At 44.7% G+C, this 17,223-nt stretch overlaps 1 protein-coding gene across 1 annotated transcript in view; it reads right to left on the reverse strand.

Moving 5' to 3' along the window:
- The window catches only part of ZBTB45 (zinc finger and BTB domain containing 45), a 295,414-nt gene that overhangs the window by 176,573 nt on the left and 101,618 nt on the right, over positions 1-17,223 (reverse strand). The window contains exon 2 of the mRNA XM_069638990.1: positions 1,667-1,787. Coding sequence (XP_069495091.1) covers positions 1,667-1,672 — 6 coding nt within the window. The 5' untranslated portion in view covers positions 1,673-1,787. The remainder of the gene's footprint in view (positions 1-1,666; positions 1,788-17,223) is intronic.

A 17,223-nucleotide genomic window follows, 5' to 3' on the forward strand; every position in this document is an offset into this window, starting at 1 on the left:
TTCTGTTAGTTTGTACAACTATATACAAAATAAAAAATAAATAAAGACTGTTTTTGAAACCCGCAAATCAGTGCAAGGGAGTAATTCCCCCTGGTGTTTTTATTTGAAGGAATATTTTAGTTGAGCAACAATCCAGAAGCAGGAGAAGGAGCAACTCTCCTTAAAGTAGGAACTTTGTGTTACTCTTTAGTTTTAGAGTGTGAAGCATAGAAGTAGGTTTTTGACACAGGACAGTGGTTTATACTTTGGCGGACATCTTAACAGACCCCTCTTAGAATTTAGGGATAGCAAGGACCTATTTTCCATTTTCCTTAATAAAGGTCTATAGCCAAAATCATGCTACCATTGTGTGAGTCTCCTGATACGACAACCTTACACAATTTGGTACCCATGTAATTTGTTGAAATCCTGCAAAGGTCCATTACTCCTCCTAAATGCTGTCCAACACCATTTGAAGTTCAATTTTGCCATTACATAAATAATGGTATAAGGAAGTCATCCCCTCAGCACATTTTTAAACCTGTCAAATTAGGATGTTGACGTGCACAGTAATCATATAGCACTCATTGCCCATCTCACACTGTTCCAGATCCAATGCCACATTCACAGTTGTGACTTCTTTACCAATTCCAGTCCCTTTTAGGCCAAATATATCCACTGAAAGTCCCAAACTTTTATCACAACTAATTATGTTGCTCACGCCTGATGCACGTCATCTGTAGGTTCTTTTAGGCACATATCAATTCTTGTTCCATGATTCCTTCATTAGTTGATCATCTGAAATGACACTGATAGGCCTGACCATTTGTATTCAAGGCTAGAGCCTCATCACGGGTTGGCTGGAGCTGTAAAAATGCAGCGGTAATACTATTACCGCTGTATTACCGCTCCACCCAATCCCGAGTTAGGGCGAAAAGTTCGGGATTTACCTCCAGCTTTGAGCTGGAGGTAGATCTGGCTCCATTCTGCCCATTCACGGTGCTATGGCACTGCGGTAATTGCGCACAATACTGCTCCATAGCGTCCTATGGACTCTTAACAAAATGGGGAGTAACAGCCTTGCCGCCAACTCGGGATCTGGCGCTAATAGCGCCGGACTCGAATTGCAGTAACGTTATTTGCATTGGGCGGTATCCTGGCGGATTTACCGCTGGGATACTGCCCAACTTGTGATGAGGCTATATCCTCTATATTCGCGGTATCAAACAGCGGTCTCAAACACGAATATCGTTCATTTATTCTATTGTCAAACCAGCTATACATGCATACTTTTGTTTTTCTACTGCCAACGAAGAAAAATATATGGTAAAAATGTTGCAAATCCACCAGCTCCCCTCGGGGGGCCAGCCTCTGCACCCTCGACTGCTGCTGCATTAGTAATACATGTACTATGCAACTGGTATTAGTGCCATTTACAGGTCTCACTTTTCCTAACACCTAGGTTACCCCTGCTTACTAGAAGGACTGAATTATAGTAAAAGGAGTACACTTATCTCAATAGCATAACTATGTTTGCCGTTGTTGTTCTCTGGTTCAGTCTTCTCATTTAAAATCTTGAAGCCGTTTCGCCCGAACAACTTCTTTTTGTTTGGTCATGTTCCCTTTTCTTTTTGAAAGCTTTCTTCTGGCTTCCCTTCCCTCCCATTAATGGCTCAACTACACTCACCTCCATAATTTTGGGGATTATGCTCACCGGTGCGACCCAACAACATTGTGACGTCTGCCATTGCTGCTGCTTGTTCTCTCTCTAGGTGAACAGGGGCTGGAGCGGTCCTCAAAAGTAGAACCTTAATTTGCAAAATAAAGGGAAACAATTACTGTGACAGTCATGAACAGAGCAAATAAATATAAATCAGCATAAAGCGGGTAATATATTAGAAAGCGTCATCTTGTGAACATTGACTGATCATGATGTTTCAACCAGTATTCTATGCAGTTTCCATGTTTTCATCTTCAGTCCACCATGCTAAAATTATTCAAAAATGACCACCTTCAGAAGACTACAGGAGATGGACCTCATTCCTGCAACTGCAACAAACTCAATAGCCTTCTGCCAAGAGATGGGATTGGTTTATTGGGCAATGTTGCCATCCTCATATTTCCCCTTGGCAGTATGTAAGCTTTGCCTTATGGTTGGCCATTTGTTCTTGGACTAGTGTGATTGCTGCATTCTGTTATTGCAGTGTCGCCTATCTCTAGTACTTGCAGCATCAGCACATGCCCGTGTGAATTTCCCAAAACTTTCCTGCATTTGTCAGAATTACCTAGGGTTGCTACTTTCCCAGAGTGTTGTATGATTTACCACAGTGCACGTTAGTAAGAGTGACACAGCCTGGACATCCCAAGAGGCTGGTGGGTATATGTGCATAGGGGGCAGCAACATAAAGATTATCATTGTGTTTCAAGGTGCTAGGAGTAAGGGTGCCACTGTACTTGAGACCAGGGTGTACCAGCATAAATGAGTCCAGTCCAAACTGCCACAGCCTACTATTGCTCAAAGTACTGCAAAGATTTTGTTTAAATTGTATTTGGCTGAATCCCCTCAACCTTTACAAATATGTACAATTTACAGCTCACAATATATTAATAATAATTCAATCATATACAAGGCAGCAACAAGTAAAATACATTCATAAAAAACAGGTCGTATCCATTTCCTTCATAATAAACACATTAAACATCATATGACAGTTATGCATACAATCTCAGTAAAAACCCATAGTTAACATTGGTTTAAAAAATTACCTCTAGCTCTTTTAATACTTATTTTAATTAAAAAAACATAGACTTGCAAATTATTAATAAAACCCCAAACTGCTAAAGCATCAGAAGTCGAGGCAAGGCCAATTAATCTATGCCATAAACATTCTTCATTCACATAGCTAATGTTATGAATACATTTTTTAAAACAAAGCATGCAGAGAAAAAGGAATACCGGACTGGATAGGAATATTTTTACACCTTTCTTCTGTGTTTATATCCTTGCAATGTCGACAATATTTTTGATCATTGGGTCTAAAACATTTCCTTACTAAGGTTTCTCTTGTGGGCAGGAGATTGTCGCGAAATCTAAGTAACGTATTACGTGCAAAGCCATTTGGAAATCTCCTCAAATAAGTTGCTATCACCCCCAATTTCTTGTGTTCCATGTTTAAATGGGAGAGAGACTTATAACCATGCAGCTCCTCTAGGGTATACACTGAATCAGTTCTGTACTGTGCATGTTTTACTCTCGACCAGGTCGAGCACATTATCAAATAACAACTTTTCACAGTGATCGCTCAATGCATTCACATGCTAGTACTACCGGAGACATTTAATTTGACAAATCCTCATACAATGAGTTCCCCATCGGGGCCAGTATTTTATGCAAAAATAGCAAAAGTTTCCATTTAGCTCTTGCCTGCACGGAATCTAGCCCTTGTTCATATCCAATATATGCTAAAGGAGTACAGGACAGTATACCTAGGGCCCTTCTCCAGATCAGTGCTTCCAATTTCTCGAACCAATGTAACAACCAAGCTGGCATCATCTCTATATCATATGTCAATTTTTGGCACAATTTCCCCCTCATAGTATTGTACTTATGGGACCAGGGAAAACTTGCCAAATTTGCTGTTAATTTTCCTTAGCTGACCTGCCATAAGAGAGGCTTTGTTTCTAAGTAAATTACGAAGATTATATTCAGAGGCCCTACTTAATGTAGGGAATCCCAAATAGATCAGATTCTTAGCCAACAGCAAACATTCATTGTTAATCCAACAGGTAAAGTCCTTATTTTATTTCTTTCTTTATTTATTTGGTTATTTATATGGCACTTACACACTAAGGCATTGTTTCAAAGCGCCACACGGCAAAGGAAGGGAATAAGGGAGCAAATACAATGGAAATGAAAATGAATAAATAAGAAACAAACAGCGGTCCTACTAGGCCTTGTGACATTCAGAACATGCAAGTGCAGAGAAAAAGAAGGAGAGGGTATCAAGGTGGGGTGTAAGTGCTAAAGGGTCCCTGAAAGGGGTGGGTGGGCACAGGTGCCTGTTGGGGAGGCAACAGGTAGGTGTAAGGGCGGAGGCATCTTAAGCCAAAAGGGAGGTCTAACGCTGTAATGCTTTTGAATTGTAATGTTTTTGACTAAAACATGGAGTCTGTATGAAATGCATTATGGGTGAGCCCAGAGTAGCAATGGACATTTTGATGTGAAGTTTGAACACTGTCTATCTTCTTCCGTTAGAAAACATGTTTTTCTTGTCTATGCTAGTTTGCAGTGCTTCAAGGATTGTTTTGAATAAAGGTGACAGCTAGCGCCTGATTATGTTGTGGAGCTGAGAGAAAGTTGTGCTGTCCAGTGCGCTCCCATGATAAAGGGAATAGTTTAGCTTTTCAAGGGACCCTGGGTCATTCGGCCGATGATCCATGGGAACTAGCAACAGGTTGAAACTTGGAAAATGGCATCACGCTATTGCAGATGGCTTAAAAATGAAAGGCGTCCACACAGTCAGACAGAGAAGGCTTCTTGGAAGTGGCAGACGCACCGTCTTCCAGTCAGTGTGCTTTAAAGATCTCTCTGCCATCCTGATGTGGAGCTTTCCAGTGAAGTCTTGGCGGGGTGATGGTGTAATTTGCAGCTGTGCCAATGGTGAAGTATTTTATCTAAACAATTTTTATTCTTATTGCACTTATTTTGTTAGGTATGCTTAGTGAGTATTTTTAATGGCCATAAAGAGCCATTTTATAATCTGTGTGTGTGTGTCTGTGTGAATAATTGTCTTTCAGCGTCCAAAAATAAGAAATGCACTTTTTGAAAAGCAAAACATTTGGCGTCACGAACATTGGGCTGCCTTGTGATGTGATGTTCTAGGCATCTTTGAATCTGTGTTTGTATGTTGAAAGGCAAGATTTATGGTGCATGTTTTTTTCCCCTCTCTTTGAAGTGAGAGCCTGGCTGTGTTGATAAGCGTTTTGTGTATGAGTGCATTGCGTGACTTTATTCAGGCTACAGTGAATAATTCATTGTGCATAGATCGTTGCAAATTGCTGTAAATATGCATTCTTTTGTAAAGAAAAGAGTATCAGGGGGTGTGGCCAAGATGGCGGGCTGAGTGGACGTGCATTTCAGTAGCGCCATCCAGGCCCGAGGGAAATATGGAAAAACCGACACACATTAGGTGCGCCGAATGTGCTAAGAGCTAAGGCTGAACACCAGGAGGGGTACGCTTGGGCAGAAAGTCAGCAGGTACCATTGGAGGGAGAGGAATCGTAAGAGATCCGACAGCGCGGGCAAAGCGAGAGACCCGAAAAGGAAAATGGCGGACGGAGGCGCTAGAGAGTGAAACGCCATCACCGTCGGGGGCCCGCAGGCCCGGGAGCAGTGAGAAAGGAGAGGGTAGCAGAGACCCTGAAGCGGCGGAAACGCACACCACGAGAGGAGGTGGCGTCACCGTGAGCGGCCCAGGGACGGTGCAGACTTCGGCAGTGACAGCAGCCGGGGACCCAGCAAGTAGGAGAGTACGGGCCAGGATTAAGAGGCGAGCCCAGGAGCAGAGCAGAAGAAGAGAGCAAGGGCTGATAGCGGCAATATATAAAATCCTTCTGAAAGGGGAGATCGAAGGGGGAGAGGCGGTGGGGAACAAATGGGAGGGGATAAGGAGTAGAGCGTTCACGGACAAAGAGTGGGGCAAAGTGGTGGGTAGCTGGAACACCTCCTATACGTCGGTGCAACAACAGGAGCTACAATATAAGCTTCTACACCAGTGCCATTACACGCCGGAGAGACTGCACAAGATGTTCCCCACAAGGTCAGAGATATGTTGGAGGGGAGATTCACCATGCTTCCTGCCTTTGTCCACTGACACCAATATATAAGAATATACAAGAAGTATTGCGAGCTGGGCCTCCTCCAGATGCAAATGGTCAAGCTTCGCAGGTGTCTTGGTTGCATCTAGGAGTCCAAGGGTGTAACCCAAATATCCTATTACCGTGGATTGGCCCACTGAAGAGAAGAAGTGGTGTACATTGTAAGAGACAGTTCAAAAAAATCAGATAACATGCAATGAAAGAAGCAGCTCATGTAGATGAACCGGTACGTATGGGGGTGGTGCCACTGTCAGTGTCCACCAGAAATATGGTTATCAGAACTGTCCGACCCGCATATAAGAGTGTCATTATAACTTTGTTAGTGGACGTGACTGGGAAGCCAACCTATGAAGTGGTAGATGCTATTCAGCAATTGTCAGATCTGGGTGAATGGGACAAAGGTGAGAACAGACCCAGAGAAAGAGGGGCACATTGAGAGAAGAACAGAAGGCAACAGACAAGGTAGTAAAGACTCCTGAGGGTCAAGAAAGGACATGTTTCTGGCATTGTTGAAAGATGGTGTGCCACGGGAGCAGATTGATGGTATTGAAACCAGGGAGATGTATGAGTTATATGAAAAGAGGTGGCTTGTTGAGAAGGAGCCCTATAAACAAGTAAAGAGACAGGTGGTGCCAAAGCAGAAAGAGGACCCATCACCTTCAGCACCTCCTGAGGAGGGACCGGGAGAAGGGTCTATGGGGATCCATTCCCAGGACTAGCCAACATATGCTGAGTTGAGAATAACAGTGAGTGCAATGTTAGAGGCTGAGTCTGAATGCACTCCTTCTAAAATTGACTTGGAATGTGGCTAAATCCCAGCAATTTCAACTCGTATAAAAGTTGACAGATTACTTCATGTTAATGTTAAGATATTTTGGAAGCCTGGAAACACACAAGCGGCCCGAGCTTTGATAGATACCAGGGCGGAGGCCTCATTGATTCATGGAAATCCTTCAAGAATTAAAGGTCGACACTTTACCATTACTGGGCTGGGGGAAAAAGAGACACCTGCAGTACAGACCTGAGTGGAAATGAAGATAGGCAATTTGAAAAAACTGAAATATCAAGTGTTGATTGTCCTGATACCTGAATATATTATTGGTTTTGACATTCTGGAGGGGTTGACTTTAGGACTAGGAGGTAAAACCTATCCATTTGCAGTGAATTAATTGACTTGTGCACCAGTTATTGTAGGCAAATTGAAACTCCATCCAGTGCACGAGTGTTAGGGAGAATTCTCATTCTATGGCTAATTTCCCTTACCTATAGAGTCCCCCAGCAGCTTTGCTGGATTTGAAGGGTTTGTTTCCTTTTACCTGCTAAGAGTGAGACTCTTGTTCCCACTCTTAGGCATTTTCTCTATGTGTTTTCTAGGCTATTTTTGTGTTTAATGCCTATGGGATCTTTCTCAACCCCATAGGAGCCATCTTTATTCACATGTGTTACACAGCACCCTCAGTGCAGTGACACAGGGGTGTCGTAGCGACCCCCAAACATAGACTCCATACCCTGGGACTGACTACTGTCTCCCAGGGCATGTAAAGTCCCCATTGACTTGATAAGTCAAATCCTATGAACTAAACCAGTAGAACCCATCTGACTATGGAGGTACTGGAAGGGGTTAATAATGTTTCCCCTATGTTCATTTTCGAGAGGGTACCGTACAGTCCCGCGTTCCAGTTTCTGGCTGGTGGCAGTGGTTACTACCATAAATATTCAACTGCGAATATTTCCCTATGGGATTTTCCCATTGTTCGAGGCTACCACTTTTTCTGACAGCCTCTAACATACCGCCGGTGTATTTTAATATTAACTTTACTCTGGTAGGTTTTATTGCCAGAACTTTAATATAACTTCTTTCTCGTGCCTTCCTCTAAACTCCTAACCCAGGTCGGGGATCCTTTGTTCGTCCTTTTGGCGGGCTTCTGCCGAGAAGCCCTCCTTTCGGCGCCACTGAGTCTGGGGTGGGTCCATTGTGTGGGAGCGGGAGAAGAACCCCTGGACAGGGTTTCCTCAGCGACCCATGTCGCACTCTACCCTGATAGGCTGGAGGGTCTCCCGCCAAAATGACCACTCCACTGTGTGAATGACAGCTAGGCTGTATGAATGGGGATCTTTTTGCATAAAAGCAGGGTCGTGAGGACTGGAAGGGCAAGACGTCGCCACTGGAACTAAGAAGCCGAAGAGGAGAGAAGCCAAAGACATCTGCAACGACTGAACCACCGGTGAAGCCCTGCTGCAGCGTCTCACCACTTTTCTCTACACGACGAGAGAAGATCTTCACCTGCAAGAGCCTTCTTCCCTTCAGCTGGTGGGGCCAACCAGTTTGCCAATCGCCCTCCCGGACCTGCCTTGGTTGGATCTCCCGTACCCTGTACTCGGAGGCTGGATAGCCAGGCACCAGTCCAGCCGGACTGCGATTTAAAGGAGCATACCTTTTATTCGTAGGGCAGCACCACAGCTGGTTTCATCCCTGGATCACCCGAACTGCAGAAACGACCGCCACTGCAGGAGCCACTTCATTTTAAGGTACATTGTTCCGCCAGGCCGTCCTTTCTTCGCGGTAGCACTAAAGGTGTTTTAAATCCTTTACCTACCTGTTGGGTTGGCCGCCCCTCTCTCTTAACATTCTTTTCAACGTCTACATCCACCTTTTCCACTTCCTTAACCAAATACTTGACTGCAGCTACAAGAACATTTTGCTCCTGGACCCTTGCCCTGTGCCAACTAACTTTGGCACAGGCCTACTGACTCTGGTCACATTTGTTAGATCTGCCTTCTTTAGATTGATTCTCAGCTAGAACTGTGGGGTGCACCTATTTCTTTTGACTACCCTTTCCTTCCCATTTTTAACCCTTGTGAAATGCCATTTTGCTCAGTTTTCATTTAAGTATTGCCTATACTGATGCACTGTTTTGCTTAAACTGGTCCACAAACTTATGGGAAGTGTTGCTAGGGTGTGTAAGAACCTATTTCTATATAACATGTGCTTTCCCTCCCTTGTGAGGAATTGTTAGAGGATCCCTTATGTGTAGTTGTCACTGTGCCGTTTTGCTCAGTTTTCACTTGGTGTACAATTTAACTTGGGAGTGTGTATATTTTTCCTTTGACTTAATTTAACTTGCTTGATGACTGTGATACATGTGTTTTATCTAGAAGTGTGTAAAATAAATATATAACTACTTTTTACTACAAAGCTTTGGTCAGTGTTTCCTTGTGCCATAGCTGTGAAGACCTATTGTGTAAACCCTGAATACTGCTCATCTCCCTCTTGAGATAAGTCTGACTGTTCAGCCATAGCTACCAACTAAATCTTTGTGGTGCAGACTGATACCAAAGGGGATTTATTGCTCTCACCTGTAGTCCTAATCTTGTGTAGTGCTCCCTAAGGGAACTGCACAGGATTCTGCCTAACACTGGTGGCAGCAGTGGGATAAAAGTATTGGATTTACATTTTAGAGTTCTGCTAGTGCCTTGGTTCAAATAACCACAAGGCTAACTATCACAACAGGTCTATTTTAAACAAAAGTCAAAATTATGGAAAGTTACAGACAGGAGACCCTCCTTACTAATACTGCTGATTATTTAAGGGATCTGTGTATACAGAAAGGTCTTCCTGTCAAAGGCAAAACATTTGAAATGATTGATAGTCTGTTAGAAAAACAAAGTCTGGATAGTGGTACTGTAGTGCCCCCTACTCCAGCAAATGTAGCAAATCTTGAGGAAAATAATGTTGAAGATGTTATTGTTGAAACAGATGAGGAAGAGGATAACAATGTCACCCCCTCTGGCCCTCTACCTGCTCAAAGGCCTCAACCTATGGCTACTGGTCCTACTAAGGCTACTAAGTCCTGAATTTATCTCAATAGAAAAAAATGAGACTTGAACTTGAATTCAAAAGAATTAGTGCCCAAACTGAACAGAGACATCAAGAACTAAGGCTCAAAGAAATGGAGCTCAACCATGAGCTTGAGATGAAGAAATTGTCGTTGGAAATTGTTTCTCTTCCCGAATCCTCTAGATCTTCCAGTCCAAAAAGACCCTGGATGCCTAAAGAGATTGTGGGTATGTATGAATCTAAGTTGGATGTATTAAGTTGGCTTGCTATGTTTGAATACAATCATGGGCTCCAGGATATCACAGGGAATCAGTTGATCCCCCCTGGTTATTCTCGAGGCTCCCCCCTGTTGCATCTGATGTGGTAATGGAGTTAGGGGAGGTGGATAGGATGGATTATGAATGTGTAAAGCTAGCTTTGATAGCTAGATTTGGGAAGACTCCTTCCCAGTACCTTAAGAGGTTTAGGACCCTCAAAAAGCATGATAGTACTCCTTGGGCTACTTGGGTGAATGAGTGTTTGAAGAATTTAGAGGGATGGATTAAGTGTTATTGAGTTAACACTTATGAAGGAATGAGAAATCTTGTTATGATGGAGTCTATGATGCCTGCTCTCCTGAGCTCAGACAGCACTTGGCTGATTCAAAAGAACTGGATTCTAAGAAGCTAGCTATAGCTGCCGACTTGTGGGTTGCCAAAACGGCTACTAACAAGGATTCAGGGGTAACTCAGAAAAAGGATGAGGGAAAGCAGCCAAAGAAAGACAACAAAGAGAATTCAAATAATTCTAATTCTAAAGAGGGCCCCAAAGAAAATTCTAAGGGTAAGCCACAAGGAAAACCTAATCAGGCTAGTGCACCTTCTGGTCCCAGACCAGAAGGGGGTCAGAACAAGCCACCATTCATAAAGACATTTGGAAAATGTTATGTTTGTGGCTCTACTGATCATGTGAAAGGGGATCCCAGATGTAAGGGTAAACCTTCAGGGGTCCACACTGTCTCCTTAGCCTTCGCTCCCAAGGAGGAAGTATATATGGCCAGTGGAAACTTTCAACTGCTAGCTGAAGATCCCATTGGCGTCTCAGCTAGTGTATCTTTAGTATCTCTAGGGTTGTGGGAACAACAGAATTTAGATGTGTATAATTCTATCCCTCCTAATACTAAAGAGTATTATAAAGACAGTGTCCTAGTCAATGGTCAGGAGACCCCTGCCATTAGAGACACTGGGGCCAGCATAACTGGGGTGGACGAATCTTTTTTCAAGGTGGAGGATGTTGTTAAGGCACCCAAACGCCTCACCAAGTTAGATGGAGGGCCTGTGCAGATGCTTCCCCAATTAGCAGCTCTCATCCAGTACAATGAAATGACTGTCAGGATACATGTGAGTGTACAATCTGAAGTACCAGGAAGGGTGCTGTTGGGCAATGATCTGAAAGACCTGGGAGTAGTGTCAAGTACTCCCCGACCTCCTAGTAAGAGATTACAGGAGCTTACCAGACCTGCTAGGGAGAGGACCTTGAAGGGCTCTCCTGAGGAGATGATAGAAAACGAAATCACTCCTACTCCACTGGAGTTACTAACTGCTATTTCCAAGCAACCCGAAGCAAACGGGAAACCCAAGATTTCCAAGAAGAAACCAGCCGAAAGCACTCCAGTGCTGCCTACTAGGAATTTTCCTCAGTTGTCAAAAATCACACCTGTGATTCCTCCTCCAGCTGAGGCTGAGAGTGAGGTACAACCCTGGGTGGTTGAACTAGAGCCTGAGGACTCAGATGCAGTAAGAGGCCAGGAACTCATTGGAGATCTTGACCCTGTGGACCATCCTGAGCTGCAGTCTTTACTGGCAGAAGGTGGACCCCAAAGGGCAGACTTCAGCAAGGGACAAAGCGAATGTCCAACTCTGGAAGGTCTTCGCCACCAGGCAGCTTCTCAGCTTGAAGGGCAAGAGCCTGGGAAGTATAGGTTACACTGGGAAGATGGCATCTTCTATAGTGAACCAACAGAGTCACTCCCTGGGGACTACAAAAGACTTGTAGGGCCTCAAGCAAACCGACTCCAATTCTTGCAACTAGCCCATGAGATACCTTTGGCTGGTCACTTGAGCTTCAAGAAGACCAAGGAAAGGCTCTCTCTCTACTTTTATTGGCCTAAAATGGGGGCTGAGGTAGATAAGTATTGCAAGAGTTGCCACACTTGCCAAACCTCTGGTAAAAGTGGCTCCAAGAACGTGGCACCTCTAGTGCCTCTCCCTGTGGTGGGAGTACCATTTGAGAAGGTAGGCATCGACATTGTTGGTCCCCTTGATCCTACAACTTCTTCAGACAACAGGTTTATACTTGTTGTAGTAAACCATGCTACTAGGCTCCCTGAAGCAATTCCTATGAGGACTGTTACAGCTCCGGCTGTGGCTAAGGCCCTCCTTGGTATTCTTACCAGGGTTGGGTTTCCTAAGGAAGTAATATCCGACAGGGGGTCACATTTTATGTCCCATTACATGAAGGCCATGTGGAACAACTGTGGAGTTACCTACAAGTTCTCAACAGCATACCACCCTCAGACAAATGGATTGGTAGAAAGGTTTAACAGAACCATGAAGAGCATGATAGGAGCTTTAGAGGACCCTCTTAAGAAAAAGTGGGATCTTCTACTGTAATGCCCTCTCTTTGCATATAGAGAAGTCCCTCAGGAGGGAGTGGGTTACAGTCCCTTTGAACTTCTCTATGGCCATCCGGTCAGAGGTCCATTGGCCCTGATCAAGGAGGGGTTGGAGAGTGCTCCTTCCCCCACGCCAGTAAGAGTCACTGACTATGTGGTAGGACTCCAGAGGAGAATGTCACACATGATGGCTGAGGCAAGTGATAACTTGAAAGCAGGTCAGGCTCTGGTCAAGCATTGGCATGACCAGAAGGCCAACATGGTTGAGTTCGCTCAAGACCAACTAGTTCTTGTTATGGTCCCAACAAGGCAACATTTATGGTTATGGTCCCAACATTTACAGGACAAATGGATGGGACCCTTCAAGGTTGTGGGAAAACTTGGAGAGGTGAACTATCTGGTGGATTTAGGCAATTCTAAGGAGGCTCCTAGAGTCTTTCACATCAACCGTCTAAAAGCTTATGTCTTGAGACCAGTACTGGGAGCTCTGCTTCTAGCTTCAGCTCAAGAGGAGGAGGAGAGTGAACCTCTACCTGACCTTCTCAGAGGCAAACCTTTAGATGAGAAAATAGAAGGAGTTAATCTCTCTTCCAATCTGACACCTGAGCAACAGGAGGAGTGCAAAGTTTTGTTGAATCAATTTGCCTCCCTGTTCTCTCTAGCACCAGGCTTGACCCATTGGGGCCAGCATGATATACAAACTGGTGACTGTTTACCTGTCAAAAGCAGGGGTTACAGGATGTCAGAAAATGCAAGAACCCACATCAAAGGAGAGGTCAACAAGATGCTTGATCTCGGGATAATAGAGCCCTCTACTAGTCCATGGTCTAGCCCAGTTGTGTTAGTACCAAAAGCAGGATCCAAGGAGTTGGGATTCTTTGTAGACTATAAAGCTCTAAATGCAGTCACTAATAAGACTGATGCCCATCCTTTGCCAAGGACAGATGAGCTGGTGCTTAGACTTGGTTCAGCCAAGTCCCTCAGCACATTTGATCTCACGTCAGGCTATTGGCAAATAGCCCTGACTGACCATGCCAAGGAGAAAACTGCATTCTCCACCCCAGCTGGCTTATACCAGTTTAAGGTTATGCCTTTTGGATTAAAGAATGCACCTGCTACATTCCAAAGGATGGTTAATCAGGTTCTGAATGGGATGGAGGACTTCTGCATGGCATACTTGGATGACATTGCAGTGTTCAGCCTTACTTGGAAAGAACATGTTGACCACCTAGGATATGTTTTGCAGGCTCTTGAACAGGCCCATCTGACCATAAAGGCAAGTAAATGCCAAATTGATCAGAGTAAAGTGATCTACCTTGGGCATGAGGTAGGAGGTGGTGAAATAAGGCCTTTGCTCAGCAAGATTGAAGCTGTGCAAAATTGGACAACCCCTTCTACTCAAACCCAGGTGAGAGCCTTCCTAAGCCTCACCGGGTATTACAGGAATTTCATTGAGAACAATGGATCCATAGCTTCTCCACTGAATGTAATCTCTTCTCCTAAATTCCCTAAAAAGATCAAATGGAATGAGGAGTGCAATCATGCCTTTGAAAGCCTAAAGAAAGCCCTTCGTCAAGCTCCAGTTCTCAGAGCTCCTGACTACCACCAACCCTTCATTGTACAAACAGATGCTTCCAATATAGGTATAGGTGCAGTACTCAGTCAACTGGATGAGAAAGGTAGGGGGCACCCCATTTGCTTCATCAGTAGAAAACTGAAGGAACCTGAAACAAGGTGGGCAACTATTGAGGGAGAATGTTTTGCCATTGTGTGGGCTTTGAAAAAGTTTAGACCATACTTGTATGGATCTACTTGCATCATTCAAACAGACCACCAATCCTTGAGATGGTTGATACAAATGAAAGGGGAAAACCCAAAACTGCTAAGATGGTCAATCTGCCTCCAAGGATTTGATTTTACCATTGAGCACAGGTCGGGATGTCACCACCAAAATGCTCATGGTCTCTCTAGGATGTTTATAACAGACTAGAGGTAAGAGACTCATCCAGGAGTGGATTCGATCCTCCTGTCCCTTAGTCTGGGGGGCGAGTGTTAGGGAGAATTCTCATTCTATGGCTAATTTCCCTTACCTATAGAGTCCCCCAGCAGCTTTGCTGGATTTGAAGGGTTTGTTTCCTTTTACCTGCTAAGAGTGAGACTCTTGTTCCCACTCTTAGGCACTTTTGCTATGTGTGTTCTAGGCTATTTTTGTGTTTAATGCCTATGGGATCTTTCTAAACCCCATAGGAACCATCTTTATTCACATGTGTTACACAGCAGTGACACAGGGGTGTTGTAGCGACCCCAAACATAGACCCCATAGCCTGGGACTGACTACTGTCTCCCAGGGCATGTAAAGTCCCCATTGACTTTACTAGTCAAATCCTATGAACTAAACCAGTACAACCCATCATACTATGGAGGTACTGGAAGGGATTAATAGTTTTTCCCCAATGTTCATTTTTGAGAGGGTACCGCACAGTCCCGCTCTCCAAAGTTTCTGGCTGGTGGCAGTGGTTACTACCATAAATATTCGACTGCAAATATTTCCCCATGGGATTTTCCCATTGTTCGAGGCTACCACTTTTTCTGACAGCCTCTAACATACCGCCGGTGTATTTTAATATTAACTTTACTCCGGTAGGTTTGTATTGCCAGAACTTTAATATAACTTCTTCATCGTGTCTACCTCTAAACTCCTAACCCAGGTCGGGGATCCTTTGTTCGTCCTTTTGGCGGACTTCTGCCGAGAAGCCCTCCTTTCGGCGCCACTGAGTCTGGGGTGGGTCCATTATGTGGGAGGGGGAGTAGGACCCCTGGACAGGGTTACCTCAGCAACCCATGTCGCACTCTACCCTGATAGGCTGGAGGGTCTCCCGCCAAAATGACCACTCCACTGTGTGAGTGACAGCTAGGCTGTATGAATGGGGATCTTTTTGCATAAAAGCAGGGTCCTGAGGACTGAAGGGCAAGACGTCACCACTGGAACTAAGAAGCCAAAGAGGAGAGAGGCCAAAGACATCTGCAACGACTGAACCACTGGCGTCTCACCACTTTTCTCCACACGAGAGAAGATCTTCACCTGCAAGAGCCTTCTTCCCTTCAGCTGGTGGGGCCAACCAGTTTGCCAATCGCCCTCCCGGACCTGCCTTGATCGAATCTCCCGTACCCTGTACTCAGAGGCCGGATAGCCAGGCACCAGTCCAGCCGGACCGCGATTTAAAGGAGCGTACCTTTTATTCGTCGGGCAGCACCGCCGCTGGTTTCATCCCTGGGTAGTGCAGTAACTCGAACCTTCCCCCCACAACGAGAGCCTCTCTTCCTCTGCTGGATCACCCGAACTGCAGGAACAACCGCCACCGCAGGAGCCACTTCTTCATTTTAAGGTACATTGTTCCGCTAGCCCGCCCTTTCTTCGCGGTAGCACTAAAGGTGTTTTAAATCCTTTACCTACCTGTTGGGTTGGCCGCCCCTCTCTCTTAACATTGTCTTTTCAATGTCTGCATCCACCTTTTCCACTTCCTTAACCAAAGACTTGACTGCAGCTACAAGAACATTTTGCTCCTGGGCCCTTGCCCTGTACCAACTAACTTTGGCACAGGCCTACTGACTCTGGTCACATGTGTTAGATCTGCCTTCTTTACATTGATTCTCAGCTAGAACTGTGGAGTGCACCTATTTCTTTTAACTACCCTTTCCCTCCCATTTTTAACCCTTGTGAAATGCCATTTTGCTCAGTTTTCATTTAAGTATTGCCTACACTAACTAATGCACTGCCTTCCTTAAACTAGTCCACAAACTTATGGGAAGTGTTACTAGGGTGTGTAAGAACCTATTTCTATATAACATGTGCGTTCCCTCCCTTGTGAGGAATTGTTAGAGGATCCCTTATGTGTAGTTGTCATTGTGCCTTTTTGCTCAGTTTTCACTCTGGTTCACTTGGTCTACAATTTAACTTGGGAGTGTGTATATTTTTCCTTTGACTTAATTTAACTTGCTTGATGACTGTGATACATGTGTTTTATCCAGAAGTGTGTAAAATAAATATATAACTACTTTTTACTACAAAGCTTTGGTCCGTGTTTCCTTGTGCCATAGTACTGAAGACCTATTGTGTAAACCCTGAATACTGCTCATCTCCCTCTTGAGATAAGTCTGACTGCTCAGCCACAGCTACCAACTAAATCTTTGTGGTGCAGACTGATACCAAAGGGGATTTATTGCTCTCACCTGTAGTCCTAATCTTGTGTAGTGCTCCCTAAGGGAACTGCACAGGATTCTGCCTAACAACGTGTCATGGGGGGTGGGGGGATCATGCACAGACAATGAGGCTTGGTAATAGCAGGATGACAATAACCTGGATCCAATGCCAGCAACTGAGGAATGGAAAATCCCCCTATAGGTACTATCCCTCTCCGTCCCTATGACAAGGACTGGAGTGGTACAGAGTCCCCAGGTAAACCCTCTGGGGTAAAAAAACCCTGATGACCGGAACAATTTAGGATGGGTCCAGGTGTCTGTAGTCTTCTAGTTGTGCATGTCGTGAGAGGAGGTAAACCCAGAGGCGCTGCTGACTGGAGGGTCTGATAGAAAGTAAGGAGAGCGTAAAATGAGGAAAAGGCCAGAGAGCAATAAGTCATTTGAAAAGGTATGTACCTTCCAACCGAACGGATGGAAATTCACACAGGAATGAGTCTGGAGAACTGCTTGGTGCAAGCTGCAGAGCTAGAGACAGGTAAGAGTCAGCCCTGTAGAGCAGAGGAGAGAAATTATGGAATAGCAAAGGGCTGCCCACTTGTGCTAGGTGCGAGGTATATGAAAATCGGGAGAATGACCGTAGTGAATCCTGGAGAGAAGGCGAAGGGAATGGAACGAA

This window comes from Ambystoma mexicanum, chromosome 1q, assembly GCF_040938575.1.
Source record: "Ambystoma mexicanum isolate Mex_15411 chromosome 1q, UKY_AmexF1_1, whole genome shotgun sequence".
Classification (NCBI taxonomy): domain Eukaryota; kingdom Metazoa; phylum Chordata; class Amphibia; order Caudata; family Ambystomatidae; genus Ambystoma; species Ambystoma mexicanum.